General features: G+C 43.5%; 1 protein-coding gene across 2 annotated transcripts in view; it reads left to right on the top strand.

Moving 5' to 3' along the window:
• Positions 1–26580, top strand: part of CDH23 (cadherin related 23) — a 1814588-nt gene that overhangs the window by 1650998 nt on the left and 137010 nt on the right. For both annotated transcript variants that reach the window (XM_029608940.1, XM_029608939.1), the window contains 5 exons: positions 2337–2444; positions 17262–17364; positions 19764–19889; positions 21001–21204; positions 24701–25159. In XM_029608940.1, the coding sequence (XP_029464800.1) occupies positions 2337–2444; positions 17262–17364; positions 19764–19889; positions 21001–21204; positions 24701–25159 (1000 nt within the window). The remainder of the gene's footprint in view (positions 1–2336; positions 2445–17261; positions 17365–19763; positions 19890–21000; positions 21205–24700; positions 25160–26580) is intronic.

Here is a 26580-nt window from a genome sequence, read left to right as displayed (position 1 = left end):
CCCCTAATTTGCATTCTATCACATGCGAAAAGGCCCTTTTCGCATGCGATAGAGGCTTATCGCACGCGCTATGGCTGTATCGCATGTGATAAGCCTTTGATAAATGACCCCCCTTAGTGACATATCACCATAACCCACAAATAGAGGTTAAGTGGCTTCCTTTGACATTCTCTACAGACAAATAGTCTGATGACCAGGTCCTGTTTTAGCGCCCTGTCACACCTATTAGGCACCATTAGTTTTTATTCATAAAGTTAAAACGATAGTCTGTACTTTCTTTATGTAACTGCTTAAAATACTGGCAAAGAAAGTTTAATTATGTCAGTGCATCAGCTGTTCTTCATTAATGCTGCCAATCTGACAAAGCTTTATCATGAGATCAGATCATTTTTGTCTATGCTGACAAGTCACGAGGACACTGAATGATCACACACGCATGCTGGCAGCTCCTCGAGTGGCAGAGATAGAGTCCCACAGGAAGGGCAGAGACCCTGGGCCTTCTGCCTGATGGGCAGTTTTTACAGCTCGACAGACTCAGGGCAGTGTGGGTGTGGAAGTGTCACCCTGTCTGCTGGCTCCACATGAAAAAAAGAGGTCAAAATTCAGCAGGCTGGTGAACAGGAACGTTACCCAGACAGCTTTCCAGAATTTCAGCAGAACTTACCCAGATAAGTGTTCAACTGAATATACCCAGTTAAAGTTACCCAGATAAAAATATCTGGGCAATTTTATGACAGGTATTCTGACCAGAATTACCCGGCTAACTCTAGCATTTGGTTAGATAGCACTAAGCAAATACAATTTTGCCATGCCACTGGATCGCCTCCATCATCGCCTCTTTCTTTCCTGCTAAATTTTTCCAGGTATTGAACTATTCAGATGAAATTTAGCTGAACAGTAGAGTGGAAATATTTAAATCTCAGGTTTAATCTGGGTAACTCAGAAAGTTAACCAGAAAAACCTTCTGAATATCAACTTCACAGTGGGCAGAAAAAAAAAATGCAGGAGGCCAGCAGGAGAGGCAGGAATGTGAGATACGCACAGGCTTGCATGCGGCAATGTATAAAAACAACTGCCTCAGCGGCTTGGTGAGGAGAAAGCAATGAATTGGAGAAAGAGAGAGAAGGAAAATGGGAGAGAGAAACAGAATTGGAGGGAAGAGGAGATGGAACTGGGGATGTGCACATAATCAAAGAGCACTGGAGAGGGAGGCAACTCATCTGGAAAGTGATTAACTGTGTTAACATCAGCTATTAATGTGTGAAATGCAGATTTTAATGTGTGCTTTAATGGCTGATGGTAATGAGATACAAATGAGCCTCATGTTAGCACAGACAGTAAAGTGTGCATATAAAAGAACCTGCATTCATGCAGATGGTAACACAAAAACTTAACCGCACCTCCTATTTTAGCATGCATTCTTTTTTTCTACATTAATATGCAATGAAATACTTAGCATTCTTGTGCACCTCCTTATCCCATTAGCACAGATTTTGTGCTAATACTAAAACAAGCTATTTTACATGTATTAACAGTGCGGTTAATGCATATTAACCGCTTAGTTTACTGTTAACACAGTTTAGGACACTGTCCCCTAAGAACTCTAAGAAAAAAATATAAAGAATGAGAGAAACTCTTGACAATAGAAGATAAAGTGACACAGAACAGGGATTAGGGCACAAAAATAGGGAAACACGGGGGACAGGGCACAAGAAGGTGTTGCAAATGTTAAGAAGAGTTGGCGCAAAGGAAAGTGGAGCAAGCAAAAGGATGAAGCAAAGCGCAAGGGGAAAAAAGAGAACAGAAGTCAGAGAGAAGAAAATCAAGAGGCAGGAGCAGCCCAAATAGTTGCAAAGCATGGTGGGGGAACTTTTACCCTGCCTCTATTGCAGCTAATTTGTAGCTCATGTAGTGTGCATGCTGAAAGTACAGGCAGCTGAGGGGAGGGGGGAGGGGTAAGAAAAAAGAGTGCATGTGCATTTGAAAATCACACATATGTGCACTCTTGTCATCCTCTGACCTAAGCACACTCCCCAGGGATGCCTTTTTATAATCCAGCTAAAAGAAGCTGAGCTGTTGAAGTCTGCATATGATTTTTGGGCAGATAGAGGAGGGCAATTATTAACCAGGACAATTTACCCGGTTATAAGTGGCTTTGAAATTTGCCCTCCCCCTGCGGAACATTAGTAATCATGAAACAAGGCAACAAAGCCTAGAAAAGACCATCCTATAACATGGTGAAGCTGAAGAACTAATTTCAGGAAAAACATCCCCTGGCAGCTGGACAATTGAGTTCAACTGGATGTTCTTGCTGTTTTTTGTCTTCTTTTGTGTAGACTGGTGCCATCTACGTAAACCGCCAGCTGGACAGAGAAAAGGTACCTGAGTACAGGCTGACCATCACCGTGCGGGATAATCCAGAAAATATGCGCAACTCCAGACGGGTAATGTCAGACCCTGCCTATCAAAACTGTTAAACTCTTTCATTATCCTTCTATCCATGTGCTATAGCATTGTTAGCTCTGTGCGATTGATTTCTGCAATGTGTAGAAATCATTTGGCACCCATTTAATTCTGGTTACATCCATGTCCAAATACTGTCTATGAAAGTGTCCCTTAATATTGGTGTTCTGAAGTGGTCTCATTCTCCAGGGCTTGGAAAGGTGGCCATTGATCTCCTAGATGTATTAGAATCTCTTCTCAAACAATACCTGAGGTCCATGTGTTCTTCTGATTCTTCAACTCCCAATTCTCTTTTCTTTTCCTGAGGTAGGGACTCCAGTAAGGGCCTTCAGATAGAAAAATGTCTTACTCTCACTTCTTCTCTCCAGATGGTAACTTAAGACCTTTCAGGATGAAATGTCCAATGCAACAGGGAAAACCAAAATTCTTATCCTTTTCCCACTCTTCGGCAGGAAGAGTGACAACAAACCTTCTAAAAAAAAATCTTAACTAAAATACACAATCACGCACACTAGAGTCACCCCTGTCCATTTATTCAGGCCAATGCAATATCGTAATATCACTGAGCCTAGTGCACAGGCTAATGAGCACTTGGACGCACGTGTAACACCGCCTTGGCTGCTTCCCTTGATAAGTGACCTGGCAGGAGCCCCCACTAGGGCAGACTCCATCAGTTTTCACATTCTTGGTGCCTGGTGCCTTCACCTGGGGAAGAAGATGGTGGTGGGAATTCCCTCTCTTCACCTCAGGAAAACAAATGGAACTGTGAACATATATATACAAGTTTATTAGATTATATAGGTATATACATTTCTACATGACTATATACATTGCTAATAGGATGTCAAACAGCACACTTATCTACTCGTGGTTAGTAGTTTCAGGCCACACAACTATATACATTTCTACAAGGCAGCGAGAACATATAATATTTGGCAATTTGGGGTTGTTGGCCCTCACAGTATGCCATCATATAGAATAGAAGGGACCTCTTGAGTTCCTGCTTAATCAAGTGTTATTATTATCCTTCCCCTTTTTTTCCCAAGAATCATCCATGTGAAAAAGATGCAACTTGGCTGGTGGGCAGTGTTGGCTTGGGGGGGGTCTGATGTATCTAAACCACTGCTATCTCCTCAGTCTCGCTTCCGCTCTATTGAAAGGTCTGTGCCAACCATGAGGGCCATGCCCTCTGGGGGTCCTGACTTCACCTCCCAGTCTGTTGCTGGGGTCCACGCCCTTCTGGGGAACCCAACTATGCTTCCTGGAATGATGCTGGGGTCCATGCCCTCCTGGGGGACCATGCAATCTACCACTGGTTCTATGCCCTCTTGGGGGTCCGCTCAATCTGCCACTGGGGTCCACACCCTCCTGGAGTACCCTCAGTCTGCAGCTGGGGTCCCCTTGCTCAAGGAGGACTGAGGGTCACCTCCCAATCTGCTGCTAGGGTCTAGGTCTTCTTGGTGAACTGCTCGATCTGGTGCTGGTATCCCCTTGCTCAAGGTGGTCAGCTCTGCCTCTGCTGCTGTCCTTCGGTTCCTCTCCCTTGGTAGGGGGGCTTTTCCTGGCTTGGGTTTACAGCTCCACTAGGCACATAGCTTGTTTAGTGTTCAGTGATTCAGGCCCTCCGTAGTCTCAGCTTTTGGTGATTTTAGCCATTACCTAGCCTGGATGGGTCACCTTCTCTCAGCCAAAAGGCCAAGATCCAGGCAAGACCATGAGAAGAGAATGTGTATACACCCTTCCATCCTGCCAGGCTTTTTATTTCTCTGTTGTCTTAGAACTTGGTACCCAAGGGTCTGACTCCCCTTGTTAGGGTGAGAATGTGTTTGTTTCCTAGGACTGTTTTTCAGTAATTTTTCTCACAAATTCCTCTCTCATTCAGAATTCTCCAATGTAGGAATTTTCCAGTCATAGTTCTGTATGATTTAAAGTGATGTTTCACTGCAAGGTACCAACAGTAGTCCAGGGGGCTGTGTCATGCAAATTCTCCTACCTGAGTCTTTGATTCATCTATTCAGTGGTCATTTAAGTACCTTCACAGTAAGGGTTCTGGCAACCTTTTTAATCTCATTCTGTGTTTTCTGGGCTGGTAGCTCATGTTACATAGCTGCATTGTCTCCTTTGTTTTCTTTGCTGCAGTTCACTTAAATGGTAGCATGCTCTTTAACCCTCTCTCCCTTGTGAGGGGGAGTTTCATGCATTTTAGACATGCTATACACACAGGCATTCATACTTAAGAAGGGAGATTCTTAGAGCAGATAGCTGTTACTTTTTACTATCTATTATTTTATGGTTTATTTTGTATACTTTATCTTTTATATTTCCATTTTATATTTTTAGTTCCTTTTTATATTTATACTGTACTGTTTTTATGTTACATCTATGGCTGCTGTGCAGCCGCCTCACCATCAGAGGTCCCCCATGAGCATGCTCTCCTGGCTGGCCCAGTCTGCCCTCCTTGTCTACTCTATGTTCTGGATGTCCTTTATATCCCTGCCTAGCATTTCCCTTGGTGCTTCGGCATCGAGCTCGTTTGGGCTCCCTGCTCTAGCCTCTCCTCTGCCTTGCTCAGTTGCCTATGGGCTTCTGCCTTGCCCTGTTGCCTTCAGGCTTGTGTGTTTTATGTTCAGTGTTAATATTGCTTGGGTTAGTCTGTTTAGTCTTTGTCAGTCTTGTTTCCCTGGGTTCCATTAGTCCTGTCACTCTTGCCTACAGTCAGTATCATCCTTACCTGCAAGCTATCCTGTTTCCATCCTTACCAGCACCCAGTTCCGGTATTTTGATCACCTTTACCTGCATTCAGTTTCACACATACCTCCATGCTGTTCCTGTGTACCAAGCTCACCCTTACCTCCACGCACCTTGTATTAGACTCCCTCCAGCCAGCTCCCACCACCACAGGCATCCTCTGCATAACCCTCAGTTTCACAAAGCTCCAGACAGTATCCACACATTCCTGCCTGCACCAGCCAGTATCAGAGGCTCTACTACTAGTCCTGCTTCTCCCCACCATAAGTCACTCCTGCAGGTGGTGTTCACTACACCTAACCAGTGCCCATTCGTAACAGCTTGCTGAAGCCATCCACCTCCAGAGAGAGAGAAAGGACTTTGTATCCATCTGGTGAGTCTCCACGGTTTTTTACCTGTACTTCTTGTCAAACCTTGAACTATTTAACTTACCAGAACTGTCTAGCCTGTCAGCTCGCAGATCAGGAACATTGGGCATGCAGCAACTGTCACAAAAAGAATGTGTCTGTCTACCAGAAATGTTTAAATTGTTATACTCCTAGACCAGGATGGTGGAACTGCTCATGTATCCCAAACCTATTACCAGCAGGCAAACCTTGCCCCTGTTGTACAGCTATAGGACCAGCTGTTTCAAAAGAAAGAACAGCCAGTTCAATTACCCTGCGTTCTGCTTTTAGCCCAACTAATAAGGTTATTACTACTGACAGTTTGTGGATAGAGAATTCCAGCACATCATTTCAGAAAACCTCTCACAAAAAAACAAGCTATTTCCCAGAAAACCGTAGAGCTCACCTGGTCAAGAAGACTCCTGTGATTTCTATGCTAGTGCCTCAGAAACAGGATTCTCTAAAAGCAAGAGAACTAATTAACCCTAGCAGAGCTTTGCTTCCCACAGCTGCAGGTCAGTCACGATTAACGACCGGTGTTCCTAGACGATCCAGAGCTGCCTGTTCTTTCACTAAGCTACAAGCCCACACCTCAAAACTAGGGAACCATAATTTGGAGCTCAAGAATCTGTCTCTAGGTACCAAGTCCTCAGCAGTTCAATCTTTATTCTCCTTTCACACCACAACAGACTTCATTACCCTGCCATTTGAGCCTGTTGTAGTACCCCAGGAGGGGTCTGAGCGTGCCCTGCTGCCCCAGGAGGGGTCAGAGACTGCTCCGCTGTCCCAGGATGGGGTTGAATTTTTCATATCACCCCAGGAGGGCTTTGACCCTGCCCACCCACCCCAGGAGGGGTCTGAGCCTGCTGCATCACCCCAGGAGGGGTCTGAGACTGTTTCGCCACCCTGGGAAGGGGTTGACTTTGTCACACCATCTCAGGAGGAGTTTGGAATTGCCATCATGCAGTGTCCCCTGCAGAGTTGGGACCCAGGTGGAGGAGGAGGCCTTAAGGAGGGGGGTAGTGTTACGATTATGATGGCTATGCAGCCGCCTCACCACCAGAGATCCCCCATGAGCATGCTCTCCTGGCTGGCCCAGTCTGCCCTCCTTGTCTACTCTATGTTCTGGATGTCCTTTATATCCCTGCCTAGCATTTCCCTCGGTGCTTCGGCATCGAGCTCGTTTGGGCTCCCTGCTCTACCCTCTCCTCTGCCTTGCTTTGCTGCCTACAGGCTTCTGCCTTGCTCTGTGGCCTTCAGGCTCTTGCCTTGCTGCCTTCGGGCTTGTGTGTTTTATGTTCAGTGTTAGTATTGTTTGGGTTAGTCTCTCTAGTCTTTGTCAGTCTTGTTTTCCCGGGTTCCATTAGTCCTGTCACTCTTACCTACAGTCAGTATCACCCTTACCTGCAAGCTATCCTGTTTCCATCCTTACCTGCACCCAGTTCCGGTATTTTGATCACCTTTACCTGTTACGAGCGCGTCCTCCACACTGCTGAAGAACCGAGGGTTGTGGGTCTTCGGGTTCTGCTACCAGCGCGAGGAGCGCGGTCACCTCTAGAGCAGGTGAAGTGAGCCCTTGGGCCACAGCGAGACTCAGGGAGGAGCCCCAAGCCACACCGTGGGAGGTGAGCCGGTACAAGCATGGAGAGCTAGACGAGGCAAGGCTGAAGCAAGGACGAGAGAACAAGGTCTGACCCTCAACCGGACCTGCACGCCCACGGCAACCAACAACACAATGTTGATTGATGAACGGTCCTCCGACTGTTCCAAGCCCTTTCGGACCTGCCGCTGGGTAACGGCATTGGGCAGCAGGCCGGACAGAGGACGAGGGCAGACAGAGTCCTTGGAACACAGAAGACATCGTAGACGAGGGCTGAAGCAGAGACATCATAGACGCTGAAACAAGCAGGAATGAGGAGGGATGCGACAATGGCACTGTCCCTCAGGACGCCCTACGCTGCCAGTACAACTGATCAGGTCATGGACCACCCTGTCCTACACCCGCAGGAGCGGGACCAGCGCAGGAAAGGTAAAGCGCTGCACAAGCAGTCTGAAGCGGGTTACTGCACTCCTGGCAGTCTGAAGCAAGTTAAGAACATCAGGGTCAGGATCAGGAACAAACATCTAGGAACATCTGGAACCAACATCAAGGAAACAGGCAGAGACACAGGACAGGGAGCCGTCAAGACAAGCGAAGACCACGGTGGACCTGGATCGAGGAAGGGGCACAGACAACTGTGAGACTCAATCCAAAGGCAAACAGGAACCGAAGTGAAAGTCCTTTTATACTGCTGTATGCAGGCAACTTCCTGGGAGGAGTTCACCTGGACCGCCCCTCATCGGCCCTATAACTGAGGTGGAGTGCCGTGGGCCAGCCCCTAGGGAGAAGGGCGTGGCAGAACCAGGAAGTCCAAGCAGAGCCAAGCAAGCCACAGGCAGGCCTCAAGAACAGCAAAGCCTCCCAGGCCCTGGAGCAAATCCTGGATAGTTCGCAGGCGAGGCCCTGGCTTCGGAGCAGCCTCCAGAAGAGAAGGTAAGATGCCTCCTGTGGCGCAGCACAGGAGGGATCGCAACATTACCTGCATTCACTTTCACACATACCTCCATGCTGTTCCTGTGTACCAAGCTCACCCTTACCTCCACGCACCTTGTATTGGACTCCCTCCAGCCAGCTCCCACCACCACAGGCATCCTCTGCATAACCCTCAGTTTCACAAAGCTCCAGACAGTATCCACACATTCCTGCCTGCACCAGCCAGTATCAGAGGCTCTACTACTAGTCCTGCTTCTCCCCACCATAAGTCACTCCTGCAGGTGGTGTTCACTACACCTAACCAGTGCCCATTCGTAACATTTTAAGCACTTACTTGATATAGTTTAATATTTTTTTATTATTCATTTGTAATTATTAATTTTTATATTTCCTATTCCGTATTACTTGATATGTAAACCGTTGTGATGGTACTACAAAACGATGGTATAGAAAAGCTGTCAAATAAATAAATACATAAATGCTAGGCTAACACCCGATGCAATAAGGGGATTAGTGTATCCAAATCAATGCGTAGCTAGCAGCACTTATCACATGTAGATGAGGTTATTAGCTATTACTCCTGATGCGAAAAAATCACTGTGCGCCTGATGCACATGTTTAACTCAGAAATCCTAACGCCAGCATCTTTACGTGCTCCAAGCCATCTGAAAAATTCCCCTTAAAGCCACAAAGAAGCCCAAAATGCTGCTTTTCTGTGGCTCCTCCTACTTAATATCGTATCGTCCCGATACTAAGTAGGAGGAGCCACAGGAAGCAGCATGAAAAAATAAATCTTGCCGATGGTCATGTTAGGAAAACAGATGCCCATTGATTGTCTATTTTTCTAACTGGCATACAACCACATTTCCTGGACACCCGATGCCATGGATGCACTAGGGACTCACAATTTATCCCTACCATGTCCTTTATAACTCAGCAGCTCATTTGCCTATGGAGAGGTGAATATGCGCGCATTCAAAAAATGTGCGTTCAGTTTGGTCACACATTTTTGCGCGCACTTTATTGCAATGGCCTGATTGTATGTGAGATGGAACAGAAAAGCTTCCCTCATCCTAATTCTTCTCAGAAGCAGGAGAATTTTCCCTCCTTGGGCAAGGACCAGGGCATCCAGAAAATAACACCAAAAGTAAAAATCCAAAAATCTTCAACAAAGGAACTCCAGCCAGCCAGTTTGTGGACCAAAGAGGTAAACTGCCTCCTTTCTCAACATTAGGTCACAAGGCCTGGCTCACCAGGAATAGAGAATCAAAGAAAAAAAAGCACAGCTTCTACCTTAAATGCCACAATGCTTCTCTGCCTAATTCCAACCCAAAATGCCACACTGATCTCCCTCTCTGCCTGCACAGGAGCTCATCATTCCAGCCAACCTCATAGTGGAGTACTGTAGGAAAATGGTACGCTCCTCTCCTTACTCCTGTACCCTAGCTCTAAATCTAAGGTCCTCTAGTGGAGACCCCAAGGGGTCGCTACAGGTGTTTTTCATCCAGAGAGTCCATATACAAAAATGAAGAACCAGGGGGATTGTTCCCCAATCAATCCTGTTAAGAGAGTGGAAAGATGCCCCTTGGGCTCTTGTCAAGGAGTGTGTTCCATGAGGTTTAAAGGGCATGAGTTTGTGCCTTGTCCTTTTTAAACTAACATTGAGATCCCTTGCAGGTGCTACAGGAAGAACATTGTAATCCTGCAGTGTTATACATACAAAATGAAGTCATTTTAGGTGCACTCAGGAAGTGGTACACAAAATAGCATCTGTTACTGTTGCATTTAATCTGTGTGAAAGATGTTATCCCTTGTTGATCTAAAATCTTTTCCTTTGTGAGGGTGGATGTAAGGCGGTTCACAAAACTACCTCCTACTAGCAGGCTTCATAGTCTCAACAGATCTTGACTGTGACATCAGAGAGAGTAGGAGTGGAAGAATGGTTGGACACTTCCCAGTGGGAGGTGCAGTAGCTTGACCAAACTCCTCTGCCATCATATCTTATCCTACACGGCTTTCAGCTAGACCAGAGATGGGCAAGTCTGGTCCTCGAGGGCTGCAAACCAGTCGGGTTTTCAGGATATCCTTAATGAATATGCATGAGAGAGACCTGCATACCCACTGCCTCAGTTGTATGCAAATCTATTTCATGCATATTCATTAGGGGTATCCTGAAAACCCGACTGGTTTGCAGCCCTCGAGGACCGGACTTGCCCACCCCTGAGCTAGACAGTTGTTTGCTTTAACTTGCACAGTTCATTGTGAATGTTACTAAATGTTTTATATTCATTTATATTAGTTTTGGTTGTGTATTAGATCATTATTGTTTCTATGCTGAGAACTCTGTTTTATTGCCTATTGTTTTTTGATCGATGATTGTGTGTGTTTGATGTTTCCCTGCTTAGTGCTAGTGGGTAAGCGGGCTATAAATGAATGAATAAACGAACGAATGGATCATGGTGCAGGGTTCTTCTTCCTCAGGTCTCTCCTTTCAAAGGAGAGGTCAGCCTTCTGTCCTGGAAAAGTGGCTGGTGTTCAAGGCAGGGTGCCCAAGTCTTCAGGGCTAGGGAGGTTTTGTCTTAACAGTCAAGAGTGAATTCCTGATGTAACGCATGCTAGGGGCACATACGATGAGGTTTTGTGGTTCTAGCACTATCTGTGGGTTCAGAAAACAGTGGTTGGGTAAGATATTGGATTAGACCTGCCTCAGATGGCAAAGGGGTGTATTCCTCTGTATGACAGGGAAAAGAAAAAACAAAAAAAAAACGTTTTCCCTCTGTGACCATCTAAACTGCTTTCCTCTCTGTGGATCTTCAACCCTCCTTCTTAGACCCCCTTCAGAATGTCTCCTGACCCACACCTTGGCAGCCACAAAGATAAATCTCACACAAAATATATAGATAAACTTTATTATGTTTTATGGAAGTTACCAGCAAGTACAAATCAGAGGTCATCTCGAAAACAATAGAATTAGTCACAGGATCCTACTTCAGAACAATTAGACTGCGATAGGTAAAGCAATTCCAAATCCTTACAGCAGCACAGCCATTAAGACTTCAGTAATCAAAAAGAAGGAAAACACAATCTCCAGCTTGACCCCATGTTTTGTAAATTACCAGGGGAATAAGTTTATCTTCACCACTCCTTCTCATATGGAGAATTTTTTGAGGGATAAAGAATTAGAAAAGATTAACCAAGCTTTAACAACAGAAGTGGGCATAGAATAAATGAATAATCCTCCTTCTTCTTCTAAATTGTTATGTAGTAAGATTATGGTCGACCGCTCTCCTTATTTGACATAGGTACAAAATTGTTTGTTATGTAATTGTGATTCCTGAATCTGTTAAGTTAAGTGTACCTGTATTGCCTTATTTTTTCGTTTGAATAATATGTTATCACTTGAGTGAGACTTGGAAATTAATAAAGTATAAATTACAAAAAAAAAAAAAAAAAGAAACCCTGAGTCCTTTAGCAGAAAGGGTCTGTGGCACAACACATGAGCAGTAAAGGCTTTTCTCCATGCTTTTTATTTACAGTGCTTCAAATATTCAACATTTCACATAGCCACAAACATTTAACAACTAAGGAATAGGCTGAAGAGATAATACAGCTAGAAAAGCCAGCTAAGATAGAGGAGCCAGAGACTGCACTCCTCAAAGTCCAGGTCACACAGAGAGGTGAATGGATACAGCTGGTGGACATTGAAGCGTGGGCCCTTGGTTGCTGTAAGAGATGGCCCCCTCCCACAGGGCAGTGATAGGCTAGCTCAAGGCAGAGATGGACACAGAGAATTAGCTTTATTGTACTGCAACATAGATGGCGACCCGAGGAACGGGTGATGATTCCAGCCAGGAGATGAGGAACCAGGTGGCAATGTTCCGTCTGTAGGTTGCAGGGTGGAAAAGGCAGTTCCACAGTCTCACCAGATCTCAAGAGGGAGATGGGTCCGGCAGTGGTCCACGAAGTGGAGTAGGCTGAGAACCCAGGTTTAGATGGAATAGCCAATAGATCTGGTAGTGGTCCGCGGTGCGGGGTAGGCCGAGGATCTATGGAGAGAGAGATGAGACAATGCAAAGACAGAACTGAAGCGACAGTACTCACAATGATGCTGGTAGTTGAAGAGAGAGGGAACCCCCGAGGAGCAGAAGTCCCAGACGAACAAGGCCCCCGAGGAGCGGATACCATAGGCGTCCTGGTAACTGAGTAAGCAACCCCGAAGGGAAGGTAGGAGCACGGCAAGACCCCCGAGGAGCGGGTACCTTAGGCGTCTTAGTTGGTAGGAGATAACCCCAGAGGATAAGGAGGAGCGAGGCAAGGCCCCCATGGAGTGGGTACCTAAGTTGTCCTGGAGCAAGCATACACAGAGCGGGAACATCTGGTAATGTGAAGAGAACAGCATGGAGGATTCCTTGCTAACTCGAAGAAGGAATCGTGAGCAAAGATTAAATACCAGAGCTAGTGATGTCATGCGGTGGGGACGCCCCCGAGGTTCCCGCCATGACGCACGTAAAGGACGGGACTGCGCGTGCATGCGTGCCCTAGGTGACTCTTGGAAAAAAATGGCGAACGCAATCGCCCATGCCGGGCCGAGGATGCTGGAGGGATTGGTGAGGAGAAGCGGAGGCAGCTATCTTTCCAAAATGTATTTATTTATTTATTTGCTTTTTTATACCGATGTTCACCAGAGGTATCACAACGGTTTACAGTACAGCATGGATTTTCTGTTTTACATTTGACATTTTCATTGACATTAACATAGCAACATTGTGACATTTATATTGTGACATTGAAACATTTGAATAAAGTGTTTAAAACATTTAACATACAATCTGTGTTGAGTCATTTTGGTATGCTTTCTGGAATAACCATGTTTTGAGGTCCTTTTTGAATGATTGGGTTGTGGGATTTAGCCTGAGTTGTGGGGGTAGGTTGTTCCATAGTGTTGGGCCTGCAACTGTCAAGGCTCTTGCCCTTGTTGAGGTAAAGTGGGCCATTTTTGGTGAGGGAGTGGGGATAAGACCAGTGTTGGTGGATCGTAGAGATCTCTGGGAGGATTGAAAGTGTAGGGCCGGGCTTTGCCAGTCGAATTTTTCAGTGTATAGTGCTTTGTGGATGAGTGTTAGTGTTTTGTACTGGATTCTTTGTGTTATAAGTAGCCAGTGTACCTTTTTGAGGACTTGTGTGATATGTTCGGATTTTTTTGTGTTGGAGAGTGATCTTGCTGCGGCATTTTGGAGTATTTGCAGTGGTCAGAGCGTGTTGGATGGGAGGCCCAGGAGTAGGGTGTTGCAGTAGTCAATTTTGGAGAAAAGCAGTGCTTGTAGTACTGTTCTATAGTCTTGGTTGTAGAGAAGTGGCTTGACTTTTTTTAGGATTTGTAGTTTGAAGAATCCAGTCTTTATTATTGAGTTTATGTGCTTTTTCATGTTGAGTTCATTGTCTATGATCACTCTGAGGTCTCTGGCTGATTTTTTTTTTGTCTGTTGAAGGAGTTGAGATGCTGTCTTTCAGTGGTGATATTCTCCTGTTGTTAAGGTGAAGAATTTCTGTTTTGTTGTGGTTGAGGTTGAGGGACATTTGAGATAGTAGGTGAGTGATCTTCAGGAGGTGGTTGTTCCAGGTTTTGAGTGTGTTTGCGGTGATTTCTTGTATGGGGAGTAGAATCTGAATGTCATCTGCATATAGGAAGAAGGTTAGGTTAAGGCTTGAGAGGAGTGTGCATAGGGGGAGCATGTATATATTAAAGAGTGTGAAGGAGAGGGATGAGCCTTGAGGTACTCTGTGTGTGAGGGGATTTGTTTGGATTCTCTGGCGTTGAGTCTGACTTTGTATGAGTGGTTAATTAGGTAGGATTTGAACCAGTTGAGTGTGGTGTTGCCCAGGCCGATGACATTCATACTGTTTAGTAGAGTTTTGTGGTTGACTGTATCGAAAGCCGCAGAGATGTCAAATAGGATGAGGAGGTAGGTTTGGCTCTGATTCAGGCCTCTGAGGGTGTGGTCGGTGAGGGAGAGGAGCATTTCAGTGTTGAAGTGTTGAGGGGGATAGTATGTTGTTGTTTTCCAGGAGTGTTGAGAGTTGCTGGCTGACTATTTTTTTCAAGAATCTTAATGATGAAGGGAAGGTTGGAGATGGGTCTGTAGTTTGTAGGGTCATCTTTGTTAAGTTGTGGTTTTTTGAGGATGGGTTTGATGCTGGCACATTTGAGGGAGTCAGGGAACTTGCCTTGTTCTAGTGAGGTATTGACTATGTCTGCTATTGGTCTTGCAATGACGTTTGGGATTAGCTTGAGTAGTTTTATAGGGATGAGGTCGAGGGGGTGTGCTGCTGGATTTAGTTTGCGAATTGAGGCAACTGTTTCAGGGAGGAACTGAGTCAGGGAGATGAAAGGTGAGCAATAGAGGGTGCAGCCATCTGTAGTCAACAGGCACAACACCTCTCAGCAAGGCATACTACAGCACTTTCTGGCTCTGCATCAGTAATTGATACTGATGTTGCCCTTCTCTTATCGTCTCACTCAGCCTTTGTCTCTGCTGCTAGAAGGCTTGCTGCTAGGCCTTAAAAGTCTATTCCAGTTGCTGCTGCTGCTACCTTTGCCTCTTCATGAAGTTTTGGCACTAAGTTTCCATATCCTTCATGGCTTCTGGCAGAGACTTTCTCTCATCTTTCAGAGAAACAATATGGCAGCAACATCTTTCTTTTAATGCCCATGCCCTGTTTAAACACACACATACTTTTCCTTTTTTTTCTTTTGTAAAAAGAAACAAAACCCTGCTTATCCAACTATCACTTTTTCCCCTCTCTCAGGTGGAGCTATTCTCCTTGACCTGTTACTTTTTAAACTATTAAACTGCTCCTGTAACCATTTAACTTTAGACTACCTCTTCAGCTAGGCCTGGGAAAAATTCCATTTTCCCTCTCTGTATGCTTCCCTTATACAAGTTAGGCTCTGTGCTGTCTTATGTAAAATAAGTTCCTAAACAACGGGAAAAAAATGTTCCTCTTCTTTCTTTCTCTCTTCCTCCCCTGGAGGCTTGAGCACTGCTCTGCTGCTATATAGCTCTGACACTTTTGTAACCCAATCTCTGCTCTATACAACGTTTAGAGCAAACAGGTTTCCAAACAAACTTCCTCTCTTTTTTGCTCTTGAGGCATGGATCTCTGGCTGTACCTTGTTTAGCACAGAAAATCCCCAAGCTGACACCATATATGGCATAACACATGAGCGATTAAGGCTTTTATCAGTGCTTTTTATTTACAGTGCTTCAAATCTTTAACATTTCACAAAGCCTTTCATAACCACAAATATTTAACACTCTTAATTTTCCAGGGCTGTCTCCCCTCCCTATGCATGGTTACTGTATTCCTTTCAGGTTCCAGGGCCTCTCTTCTGCTCCCCTCTGAGCCTACATTATATCCTACTCTGGGAGCCACTTGGCAACCATAATGCTCTGTTTTAAGGTGGACCAGGACCAGACAGCTGAGACCAGACCTTTAAACAGTTCTGAGGGCTTTTCATGTATGCTTCTTTACAGGGTCCTTCTTACTGTCAGCTGGCTGTGACTATAATCCAACTAGGGCTCAGGATAGGTCACTAGGCCTTAGTGCCTAAGAGTAATCCCCCTGGTTCCTAAGCAACCATTGTAAAAAAGGAGATCCTGCTGAACTGTCAGAACAAGCTAGCCTTTGAGGGATTTCCCCATAACCCAGGACGAGTCCTGTCCCTCTTGACTCCAGCTCTAGAATCTTAAAAATCTCCCCTCCTAATTCAAGACTCAGGCTTAGATACAGATGGCAGATGCCCCCTAGAGGTCATTCAGTTGGTATCATCGGAGGCAAACAAATTCTATACTGTTCTTCATAGCCCTCTCCACATATGAAAATCCAATGGAAAAGGTTAAGTGAGAAATAAGGAAAAGTTTAAAATACCAATTTAGTGACATAGGGACCATAATTTAGGACTTGGGACGCTCCATGATATCCTGAGGATCGACACAAGAGGTCTTTGGGAAGAGGGCAGGTAAGCTAATACTCCTGTGCTGTCTGAGAGAGTTTTTTTCAGAGGTTTGGGGTAAGATAATGTACTTTTGTGAGGAATCAGAGGGAAGTTTGCCTTACAGGGAAGAGTTTCTGTCTGAGGAAAGCACCAGTCAGAGACTCATCTGTCTTTGTCTAAAGAGGAACATCTCATTCTAATTTACTGGATTCCAGAGAGCTGCATCCAGATTTGCAGGTACTACAAGGGGAGGGTTTCTATCCTTACTGCTAGGATGTGTAACTGTATTATTGAATAAGACTGTGATTTCCTGGAACACATAGACACCTGCTCTTATTTTTCACCTGCAATCAGATTTTTCCAGTAAAGAATTTTACTTTGAACAAGAATTGCAGTAGTGATGTGTATTTTTCCTACTGGACTGTTGCAGAGGACCTCCAAAAATCCCAAAGGCCATAAAGGATTTGTCCTTTTCCCCCTGTGCAGGAAGAACCTGAGAGCATAGGAGCTGCAGTGGGTCAAGACCTTCCACATGAGCTCCTGTCATTGAGGAAAAGTTGGGGCAGCAGCTACAGATTGAAAATGTGAAAAATCCATAGAGAATCCTAAAATCCATTTTGGATTTTTGAGCAATCAGAAGCAGATTTTGTCAGATCCCCTTCTGGATTTTTAGGAAACCTGACACAGATACACTTCATATTTTGGGGATTTCCTTTGAGTTTCACCTGTCTCTGCCAGGGGAAATTTGATGGAGATCCCCAGTGGATCTGAGTGAAATCTGAAAATTCCATGAATCTCAAACCTGGTTGAAATCCACATGCTTCAAGTTTGACTATGAACTGTTTGCACATCTCCACTTTCATGCCGCAATTTGTCTTAAAGATGATACCTGTGCACTTGTGTTCCCACTTCTTAGATCGTCAGCTGTAATATGCTGGGGTTGTATCACTGCTGTGTTAGGAGACACCACAGCAGAATCCTAGTTAAGCTGTTTTGTGACAGCCCTTCCCGTTTGCTTCTTAAAATTTTCCTTTGGGTAAAGTAGCTGCATGTTTGACAGATTGATATGAATCAGTCTGGGGAATGAGAGATTTGCTCAGTTTTTCCCTTTTTGGTTTCTTCTCTTTCCATTCAGGACTTTGATCTTCTAATTATTTCCATAGCAGATGAAAACGATAATCGTCCTCTGTTCACTCAGGGCAATTATCAGGCGGAGGTTATGGAGAATTCACCAGCAGGTAGGCCTTCTGTTCACATGGGACAGAACACTCCCATTGCTTTTACCCTGATAAATAATCTGTCCATGCAGTTTGAGCTGGTTCTTATGGGCTGGGCTGCAGGACTCGGCAGTGGCTCACTCCATGGCTTTCCACCGAACGTTTTGTGCAGCTGACCATGGATTCCCAAGACTCATGTACCTCTGAGGTTTTTTACGCAGTTGGTATCATTAGAGCTCATGAGGAAGGATAAGAGGACGAAGGAGAATATCAGAGAAAGGAAGAAGAATCTGGTTAAGGCTTATATAATGACTTTCTAGGAAAAAACGACAACTTTCCTATCTGACCAAAAATAATGCATTCTCTCATTTCATTCAGGGTATAATTAAAATAGTTATCTATTCTCTAATATTGTTATGATCAAAGGAATGTACACTGAGATCTGAGAATTATTTATCCTGTCATGGCTTAGATGAAAATAACTGTACTTGCCATCAAAACCTATGATGGTATAGTGCATGTCATAGGATATTACCACATTAATTAATTTGTAGAGTACTATATTATAGAGTACGCTTTGCCACATATGAGGCAATTAGTTACTTGTATTCATATAAAATGTGTCCAAGAGTAGAAGAGCAGCCATAAAACATTCAAACATGCTTAATGTCCCTAAATTATTGGCAAGGATTAAGCCCATACTGTATTCAACTAGTCACTGATAAAGTGTGAAAGTTGACTTTTCCTTGCCTGTCGTTGTACTGTAATTTTTAAATTGATGGGTTTTTTTAACCACCAAAGCAAGGTAGCTATATGAATTAATATCTTTCAATGTAATTGGTAAAGAGCCAAGGAATATTTTAATATTAGCACTTCATAGATCTACAGGATGGATCATAGAAGGAAAAGTCAATGATATGAATAAAGAATGAAATGGGGGTGACTGTGTTCCTTTGCCTTGATCTTCTGGTCCTACTCCAAGGGCAATTTTTGTTCCCATAATCATAAAAATGTCCAGTCTATAACTGCTGTATTAAGCCCTTGATAAACTGGACCATTCGAGATGTAGGGGGAAACTATGCAAGCTTCAGAGGAATCTGATCTCCAAGGGACAATGATAATCACAATTTTATACATGTTGAGTTGTTCCTGATAAGTGCAGATAGGCATAAGTCCATATCTTGCAAATAATTGTATAACTGTTTAATATTTTGAGTTTTTCATGAACATTTTCATCATGATTTAAAGGGAAAAAATATTCTCGTAAACAGTCAAATATCAGGTAAAATGTTTTTTCAGTCATTTTTTCAGTCATTCAAAAATATAATGAGCGAGTCGCAGCCATATTTCTAGTCTATATAGGGGACATTTTGAAGAGATTACTTAACAGCAAAAGTACTTGCATGCCGAGCCCTTTCAAAGCAAGCCAGTTTTCTAGTCTAAGGCATCCATGTACGTTGTGTTTGAATATTGAGCTGTTAAATATATCAAAGGATCCACGTGTATTCTTCACATTATAAAATGATACAGTGAATTATGCCTACCATACGCATACCTTTTTGAAAATTAAACATAGGTGCAAAGTTTTTAAACTTGCCTTTGAAGCTCCCTCACCCCCCTCCCCCCGCTAAGAATTAACTTTTTCCTATCTGACCAAAAATGCATGTTTTAGGAAAGTATTACGCATACTTTCAGGTGACTGAAAATCCACTTATCTGGATATGGCAGACATAAAAGTTGCCTAAGCCTTTGAAAATTTACTGCTGTGTGTTTTGCTTGTGTTTATTTATTATTACCACCCTCCCATTTAACTCATGTTGAGTTCTCTGCATCCGTGTGATAAATGTATCATCAGATGCGGGGGATGTGGCCAGTCAGTCAAGATTTTCTTAGACATTCATCCTGTAGCGCAAACAAAGGAGGGGGTTTATGTTAGAAGAAAACAAATGAAAACAAATACAAGCGTCACCAGCTTTTGCTTCTTGCCATTTAAAATCTTCTACCAGTGTGGGCCAAAAAAAAAAAGGAGTACTTGTGCGAATAATTTGCAAGGGGCCAACAGTTCAATTTTTTTCACTTATCACTTTTGTGCAAAAATATACATATGTCTCTAGTGATAACCTTCCAGGTAAGCCCACATTTTCGACTGTGCGAGCCACCCTGTACAGTGAGACTGACCACTGTCTCTGTTTTTTTTAGCAGGACTTTGAGACTTCAAAAGGGCTTCTTGATTCAGTCTGCCAGGGCTGCAACAGCCTCAGCCATCACTTTCACATATATCATGGGGCCTCATCATGTTTGCCTCATCCATTTTTAATGTCAGTCACCTTGGTGTGTCAAAGGGAAAGAGAGGGTTGAGTGGGGCTCTGGTTGCACATAAATCCATTCATCGGGTTCTGACTTTTTGCTTTTTGCTTTAGGAACTATTATCACGCTCTTGAACATGCCCATTCTAGCTATAGACGGTGACCAAGGCCAAAATGCAGTGGTGCTATATAGTCTCCTAGGTAATCAAGCAGACTTGTTTAACATCAATAACAGCACAGGTAAGATGGAGTGAGAGAGAGAGAGAGAATTGTGACTCGAGGGAAGGGTGAGAGTATTGTGAATCTGGAGGAGTTGGGGGGAACAGAGGAGTACTGAGGTGGGGGTGAGTAGGGCCAAGGGAATGAATGTAAGTAAGTGTGGGAACCAGCTTGAGTGACAGGGGATCTGATGTGAGTGGGGAAAATCAGAGGGGATTGGCTCAGGGGAGTGACTGTGAGAGGTATAAGAGGACAAGCTGTGTATGTGCGTGCGTGTGTGTGAGAGAGAGAGTTAAGTTATACATCTAAATAGCAAGATTTCAGCTTTCAACCCCTTATACGGCTAGATTTTAGTCGGATAATTAATTATATGGCTAAAAATCTAGCTGGACAAAAAAGAGGCATTGGGGGGTGTTGCACGGAGGAGGCTAATCTAGCCGATTTTAAACTATAACCGGCTAGATTAGCCGGATAACTTTACGTCTGCTTCAAAGGAGGCCTAAGGTTATCCAGCCTCGTGTGGCCGGATAACTAGCTACTTAACTGGATATCTTCAAAAATATCTGCTTAAGTAGAGCTGTGTAAAATGACTTGTTTCGCTTCTACCCCTCTCCAAATTAGAGATGAGGCCCTGTCGGCCTTTGATCTCCCACCCCCAGCCCTCTAAGTATGGTTACCTGGTCCAGCCCGCCTATCGAATATGGACCTCTAAGGTTTTGAAATGAAAAAGTATGCACGTACATGAAAAGCCCCAGGCCTGGTAACATCTTTCCCAAATGTGGATCCAGGTCTTATATTGTGCGGGTAATTTTATAACAAGTCATTTCCATAGGGAAAGCAAAGTTTTACCCAGAGAAATGCCTTTGAAAAACTGCTTTGCCTATGGAAATGACTTGTAATAAAATGTCTGATTGCTCTTACTAAGGAATGTTTTAACAACTACTATAAAGTGAACTTCTAAAACTCCCTTCATCCTTCCATAGCAACTGCCTTAACTTTACCGAGAAGAGCATAGCTTGGACATTTCTTGCTGGCCAGCATAAGAAAGAAGCCTAAAACTGATTCCAATCTAACTTTCTAGGTTAGATGTAATAATTGTATTCCTACCTTGACTGATTGTTTATCTCTACAGGTGTTGTTTCGGTAAAGCCAGGTGGAGTTATTGACAGGGAAGCCTTCTCTCTCCCCATCCTGGAGCTCACTCTGGTGGCTGAGGACATTGGCAAGTTAAACAGTACAGCTCGTTTGACCATCACCATACTGGATGACAATGATAACAAGCCAATCTTCAGCCCAGCAGTCATAAATGTCCGTCTACGGGAAAACAGTCCACCAGGTCAGACTGATACTTGAAGAAAGGGGAAAAGGAGTAAGATAGGTATAGGCAAATTAAGGAAATGATAGAAACAAAAGAGCAGCACAAGGAATAAAAGAAGGCTAAAAAACAGATCTTTGAAGGTGTTCAACATTATTGGAATTCTGATGCAAATCTTTTCTCTAAAATTGTCTCAGATGTCAGAAGGAAGCTTCAGGCTCCAGTTACCTCTGTGCTACTCCATTAGCCTTATCACCTGCATATAACATGCATTATCTGATGCCCATGCCCAATTTTATCATGCATAATTTGTTAATGTTACTGCCAGAGATCCAGTTATAAGGCTAACTTGTATGCCAATTTTATTTATTTATTTATTTATTTATTTATTTAAATGCTCTTATTAGGTACTAACATTAGAGATATGCCTCCTTCTGTTTTATTGATTAAATATAGAACTCAAAGAAACTGTGGACGCACAAGGATCCTATTCCTTTCCACTGCCTCTTAACTTCCATAAAATGTTCCTCCTCCGCGATTCTTTTCCAGTCTAATTAAAAAAATTCCCCTCTATTATTTGCAGGGACCCAATGTTATTATGAGTCCTTTCTGGTAATTTATTCGGGGATGAGGCATTTTTCATAAGTGTTTTTTCTGCTGCCCTCTACTCCACATCTCCCTTCCACAAGAGCAACCTTTCTCTCCTTCCCTCCCCTGGATAGCAAGAAAGCTGTGCCCAAACTTGCATCAATTAGCTTCGGTCATGTAATTTGGGCCACACAGTGTCCCAGAGTCTCGCAAGGCCTGCCAGCGCCACATTTCAAACTGGGAGACTAGAACCGGCTGGCAGAGCAGGTATACTCAAATACACAGTGTCTCCTCCTGCCGGCCTGGGAAGGGAGGTGGGGTCCTCACCGTGGGGAATGGGGAATCTGGGGATCAAAGACGGAGAGGGGTGGGAAGGAAGAGAGAGAGAGAGAGATCTGGGAATCAGATGTCCGGGCAAGTGAGGTCTGGGAATCAGGGGAAGGAGGGAGAGAGGCTCCCACGTACAAGCCAGCTTTTCGCAGGGCAGCTAGTTATTTATGCCCCCTTGTAGGTTTTTTTGGGAATACCCAATAAAATTGGGTCCCTGATTATTAGTGATGAACTCAGTGTTTGAAATGTGGGATTCCTCGCTTACGTTTTCCCTATCTAATAAGGAATATTTTTTTTCACATGTTCCTCCTCCCTTTCTTCTTTCTCCTATCTTGATTGTCTTCATTTAGTGGGATCTTCTTCTCATCTAATCTTTTTTTCAGTTCTTTTTTCAGTGTGCAATTCTTATTTCACTATTTTCCTGAATACCAATGGAATCCTCCTCTTCTTTAATCCATTTTGATGAAGTGTGGGGGTTTTTTTTTCCCATGGTCCACTTCCGATCTTTGATAAGATTAATTTCCATAATTTAAATTCATTTGTGATATTACATTCTGCTGTCATGGGATGTTCCAGTAAAAGATTCCAATTCCGTAGTCCACATTGGTTTTAATGACAGATTCTCCTATCCTTTTTAAATAAATACATTAAATACCGTGCATAAAGGAGCCATCCCTAGGACTCAGGCTCCTGTGCTTTGTGCTGTGATGCAGGGGATGCCACAGAGGTTGTGTGCTTAGATGCAGAGAACAAGGGAAGATAGCTATCATTACTGTATAACTCACCCTCACCACCCACCCACCAACCAATTGTACTGTGGGTGCTTATGGAACCAGGCACCTCCACTCCCCCAGCCCTTGGACCACTGAAGGGTCCCATGAGACACCTGGTTGTGCTTTCTGGAGAAGTTAAGGGGAGACAGAGATCAGGGGGGAGAAAAACATTGAAAAAAACTTAAAAAACAGAATGCATAAAAATATATTTGTAAATATATAAAATAATCATTAAAATAATTTAAATAGTTAAAATACAATAGTTAAAAAAAAATAGGCAGCAAAAGTAGTGTACATACCTCTTTGCTCTAGATGAATCAGCAGCAGCAGCACCATTGAAATCCTGATGTTCACTACATGTGAGCAGCAATACAGACTGTGTGCCCAGAGTCTCAATATTTGAATTGCTGCTCCCTTACGTTAAAGCTCCTCCCCCAGATATGCTGATTGGCTGTCTTTCCTGCTGGTGGATGAGAGGGAAAGCCACGCAGCCTACCACACTGTATTGCTGCCAGCACTGCAGGGGAGGAGCATCTGTTTGCAGCACAATGCTGGCAGAAACTGAATTGCTTTCATGGTGGCTAGCTTGCTGGCATGTGTGTTCTGTGGCGATCAATCAAGTGGTCAGTCTAGATGGGCCATTTTAGTCTTTATTTGCCGTCATTGAATACAAGGTCCATATTCAGTGCCTTTAGTCCGGCTAAGTTCAGACTTATCCAGCAGCTGGCAGGATTTGAATATCCCTCCAGGCTGACCAGCCCTGAGACAGCTGGATAACTGTTTATGAAGCTAAAAAGTCATCTAGCTAAAAGGTTATCCAGCTAGCATGGGAGTAGGATGGTGGCATTCGGGGCAGAGCTGACTAAATTAGCCAGAGAAATGCCATTTTCAGCGTTAGCCCACTAACATAGTCAAATAATTTTAGGACTAATGAATAGCGATCCTAAAGTTGTCCAGATAAACTTATCCAGCTAACTTTGACGTATCTGGGCACGCCACTGAATATCCCAGTAAAGTTAGCTAGATAAGTTTATCTGGCTAATTTTGCTAGCCAGCCAGCTTCTGAATAAGGACCTCTGTGTTAATATGATTTGTTCATTCTCTGGCGATGTGCTAATTATGCACCCTCTCCTGCAACAGTGAAATTGAGGGAGACTGGGGGATATGCCTCTGGCATTTATTACTAAAATAGTACAGCACCAAATATCATCAAACTGAAGTAACAGTGGGTTAACTACAGTTTGTCAGAAACTAGCCCTAGTCGGGTCAAATCTATTGCTTCATTTTGTATAGTGCTGTACCACAATGAAAATTAAAGAGTAATACATTTGTTATTTTTAGTTTGATGCTTGAGATTTGAAATGCAGTTAACTTGTGATGCAAATCATTGTTGGCAATTAGATCACTTTTGAAACTTTCTTCTATGTATCTTCCTCCATGACACAACAATAAATATATGCATATTGAAGCATCAGGAATGGCCCATGCTGCTGAAATGTCAGCCATTATAGTGTGGCAGAGCAAAGAACTAATGTCTCCAAATTCACAGTATATCAAAAATAATACATAAAAGGTAAAAAAAAAATATTGAAAAGTGAAAAAAGGACATTCTTTTTTCCCATTATGCCAACTTTACTGGTGTCTGTTTATGTTGAGGTCAGCAGAAGGCAAAATCACCCTTCAGATGCACGACTGTATGGTTATTATATGGCCGACCGCTCAGTCCTTCATGAGAATACATTTTCATAGCTGTGAAAGGAAGGGAAGAAAAGTTAAACAATGTTTGATTGATTATTACACTGATGTTGGAGTTTGGTTTCCTCCAGGTTTCTCTGTTGTGCAGGTAAGAGCCACAGATGCAGACAGTGGCCTAAACCAACAGCTGATCTACAGAATTCAGAGCGGAGCCCAGGACAGATTCCTCATTGACCCAATTTCTGGGGTCCTACAAGTTGCCAATGTCACCGTGGACAGGGAAGAAAGAGATACGTATAAATTAATTGTGGTGGCAACAGACCGGGGTACCATCCCCCTCTCCAGCAGTGCTACCATCAGCATCCTCCTGGACGATGTCAATGATTGTCCTCCAGAGTTCATTAACCCAATCCAAACAGTGAGTGTGCTTGAGTCAGCAGCGGTGGGCACGGTCATCGCTGAGGTCACCGCCTTAGACAGGGATCTTAATGCCCGCTTGGAATATTACATCATTGAAATTGTGGCCAAGGATGACACCAATGCCATTGTTTCTGGTCAACAGGGAGCTTTCTCAGTTAATTTCACAACAGGTATGACTGAAATAAATTTCTCCTCTCTCTGTCTGTCATCACAACTCTGCCCTTTCCTCCTTCTTTCTCTTTTCCTTTTCCACGCTGCCATTTTACACTTAGACATCATTTCTTTCTTTCGGTCTTTCTCATTCCTTTCCTTTTTGTTTCTGTTTCTCCCTTCTAAATCCTGTTCTCCTATCTTCTTCTTCTTTACCCAGATTTCTTTTAACATATTTTCACCTTCCTCTTTCTTTATTGCCAGACTTTTATGTGTAATTCTTTTCAACCTCCTTTTCTTTCTTTGCGCTCACATTTTCTTATGCCATTTCTCTCACTCTCCCCGAGTCTGTCTCTTGATCTCTTACAGTTCAACTCTCAGTTTCTCTGTTAATTTTTGACAGTTTCATGCTACTAACTAATTCTTTTCTTTCCTTTACGGCTTTCAGTCCTGAAGGTTTGACTTGTATTTCTCTGTAAAACTGTCTTCTGTCTACCTCATCTGTTGTCTATCTTCATAGCCATCATCGCCATCTTCATCAAGCCTAACCATGTCCATCATTGCTGGCATGGCCCCCACTGGTCATGCTGGTGAGGCCTTAAGGGGTGAGACATTCACCATTTGTGGTCATTGTGTAGCCTTTGCAGACTGAATGTGAGTCCCTCAGCTCTGTCCTGCAGCAGGGTGGAAGGTAGAGGACCTGCTTTCCTGCTGTGTACATACCGTAAACTGGAACAGCAGACTGGAGGAAAAAGGAATTGTGAAACCTGGCAGAAGGAGGAGATACACACATCTTTTGCATCCTCTTCTGATTTCTTAAATGTTTGATGCATAGAAACTGTCTTTCTTGAATTGCTTTTCCATTTCTCTATATTTTCATTGCCTTGGACATTGAAAAAAAGTGCACCCAAAATGAAAATATTACATGGATCAAATTCTATAAAATTCTAAAGATCATTAAAGGTCTATTAAAAAGAAAGAGTTTATTTAGAAGTGAACAGACTTGCCTCCCTGTGTACAGCTGTTAATCTACTGAGCTCACTCTTTGTGTACAGCTGTTAATCTACTGAGCTCACTCTTTGTGTCAGCTTTGTGTCACTCTTAGGTTTCAGCTTTTGTGCTATAATCTGAATTCCCAGTATGTAGTAAGTTTAGAGGTTAATTTTCAAAGCGCTTTACACACATAAAACTATCTTTCAGGCTCATAGACCATACTTTGAAAATCAACTCAAGGGTTCTGCATCTAAAAGTACAGGTAAACTTTTACCTGCAGAGATTCCTAGGGGTGTTGGAACAGGGAAAGTTTTCATTCGCAAAGTTACATCTGCTGGGTAGCAGGGTATAACTTTGTGCACATATGTCCATGTGCATAACTCAATGAAGCCTCAGATTTTTCAGAGGGGAGATTTAGTCACATAAATCCACTTTGAAAATTCAGGCT

The sequence above is a fragment of the Rhinatrema bivittatum genome, chromosome 7 (genome assembly GCF_901001135.1).
Source record: "Rhinatrema bivittatum chromosome 7, aRhiBiv1.1, whole genome shotgun sequence".
NCBI lineage: Eukaryota > Metazoa > Chordata > Amphibia > Gymnophiona > Rhinatrematidae > Rhinatrema > Rhinatrema bivittatum.
Note: the sequence above shows the minus strand (reverse complement) of the source record. Positions and strands in the feature narration are given on the sequence as shown.